General features: G+C 41.8%; 1 protein-coding gene across 1 annotated transcript in view; it reads left to right on the forward strand.

The window, feature by feature from the left end:
• Nucleotides 1-2,377, forward strand: part of lrp1bb (low density lipoprotein receptor-related protein 1Bb) — a 249,953-nt gene that overhangs the window by 227,124 nt on the left and 20,452 nt on the right. Inside the window, exons 80-81 of the mRNA XM_013913504.1 lie at nt 452-568; nt 835-1,008. Of these exons, the coding sequence (XP_013768958.1) occupies nt 452-568; nt 835-1,008 (291 nt within the window). The remainder of the gene's footprint in view (nt 1-451; nt 569-834; nt 1,009-2,377) is intronic.

Here is a 2,377-nt window from a genome sequence, read left to right on the forward strand (position 1 = left end):
TATATATATATATCCAAATCAGCGCACACGCAGCAGCGTACAGCTGCTCGGGATGTGTTGTACGCCTGTAGGGAAGCACTTAGTGCTGATCTAGTTTTGAAGAGCTGCTTTGGCCTCCTTAAATTCAAGGATGCTATGATCTGTCTTGGTCACACAAAGAGGAATTCATCATCAGTGGAAAAATGCACAGCTATTTAAATGCTGCAGCCTGGTGCTCAATTATACGGTCAGACTTCTGGGAAACAGTGGACTTGTAAAAAGCTCATCGTGACCAAAAGGCGCCGTCATTTCTCAGGATTTTAAACACAAGCTGTTGAATAGAAACAACCGGACGGAGAAACGTTGGTGCTGGAACCGTCCTGACCTTAAGGTCTCCTCCTCTGAGGGACTCCACAGTGATCTCTGTGTAATTTGTCAGGTAAATGAATCTCTTACCTTCATCCTCCCACAGGGCTGGCCATTGATTATTTCAACCAGCGAATTTACTGGGCTGATCCTGAGCTCTCGCAGATAGGGAGCATGAGATTGGATGGCTCGGACCCTCTGGTGACAATCAGCGACAGACACGGTAAACACAAATGGAAAACTTTTTCATCTACACAAATTCGTTTCATGCTTCTCTTTGTTTTTCTCAACTTTATTTATCAAATAATTGCCAGATTAACATTGCTTTTATGTGGCACAAGGTTAAGGTTCTAAACAGTGTCTGTTAGCACCAATCCTCTTACACAACACAGTCGTCCTTCGTCCGTGCACCTCAGGATATAAACTTTATAATCCCAAAGCTGCAGAAACCTGATTTTATCTGCTTTCTTTTCTCTGCTGGATGTTTAGGAATCTCCCAGCCGTACAGAATCGATATATTTGAGGACTACGTTTATGGAACTGGGTTAAAACACGAGGTCTTCAAGATTCACAAGTATGGGAAACAGGCTGTGGAGTTTCTCAGTTTGGGGGTGGAGAAGCCCACTAATGTTTTCATCTCCCACCGTTACAAACAGCAGGACGGTAAGCTGCCCTGATGTTCACTGTTTATCTGTAAAATGTCCCTTTAGAGCAGAAGAGGAAACGCTGTTCAGTCAGTTGAGGTTTGATCACTTATTTACTTGGTAATTGTGTTTGTAATTCAGTTCTATTGTTATTATTTGTTCCTTTGATGTTCTAAAGACTTCTTATAAACACAAACACACACAAACAGCCACCGATCATATTTCTGAATGAACGACTCGAGCAGCAGACGAGGCGAATAATAAATGTAACCATCAGCAGTTGGTAACCAACCACACAAACTGGAGCAGCAGTAGCACGATATGTAGGTTTATGATAAACATAACAACAATCATTTATTGTGTGTGTGTGAGAGGTGAGGTCCAGCTGTTCCAACCAGTACGGGAGGAGTTTTATTAAAACTTTAAGGTTTCAGTGATGGAGGTGTGGATGTTGAAGGGCCGCTGATGTCCAGACCACATTATATAAACAATGTGACAACAACGTACAGTTCCACTTCCCTCTGCATCTCCACACAGCTATAAGAGGGCTCCAGGCACTATCCTAAATTTGACCATCACACAGACTTTAGAGGAACCAGCCTCCCTCAGGGAACTCTGAGAGTCATCAAACATTAAATATAAGGTTAGAAATGTGTGTGTACAACAAATAGAAACACGTTTCTCTATTTGTGCTGTTTCATGAAACTATCAGAGAAAAGCTTTGTTGCTTGTTTACTTTAACATCTGGCTGACGACTTTTAAATGTCCCATTAGGCTAACGTTGGTCTGTTCACGGCGACACGTTGACCCTGGAAAAGTAACATGAATGTGGTGAAGAGACATCAGCTCAGAAATTCATCCACCTGCTGCACGTCTGACAAATAAGCTAAAGACGAATATTCAGCAAACCTGAGAGATCGTTTTAAAAACTGTGCCGAGTGAAACATGTGTTTTATAGAGCAAACTATAAATGATATTATTCACTGTGAGCAGCTGAGCGACGCTCAACAGTGGAAAAGTCATTATTTCATTAAAAATCGATCAATCCATTTTATTTATCTGGTATCAGTTTTATTATTGATGTTATTTGACATATTAGGATGTAATGCAGTTTGCCACAAACAAAACCAATTGAATTTAGGATTCATTTTAAAGTTATTTTATTGGTTTTTAAATCTTTAAGTAACACCTGCGTATCTGTCTGATCTGCTGAAGCTCGTCGTCCCCACTCGTTCGCTCCGGTCAGCTGAGCAGCCGTTGCTCTCAGTCCCCAAATCACTGAGGAGACCGAGCGTTCTCTATCGTCCTGAGCTTTGCAATAATCTTCCTCTTCACATTAGGCGATCGACATCAGTGCTGGACACCTGCATTTTTCGGAGATCGGTAGC

Source organism: Pundamilia nyererei, unplaced genomic scaffold (assembly GCF_000239375.1).
Source record: "Pundamilia nyererei isolate P.nyererei 1_Seehausen unplaced genomic scaffold, PunNye1.0 scaffold00135, whole genome shotgun sequence".
NCBI lineage: Eukaryota > Metazoa > Chordata > Actinopteri > Cichliformes > Cichlidae > Pundamilia > Pundamilia nyererei.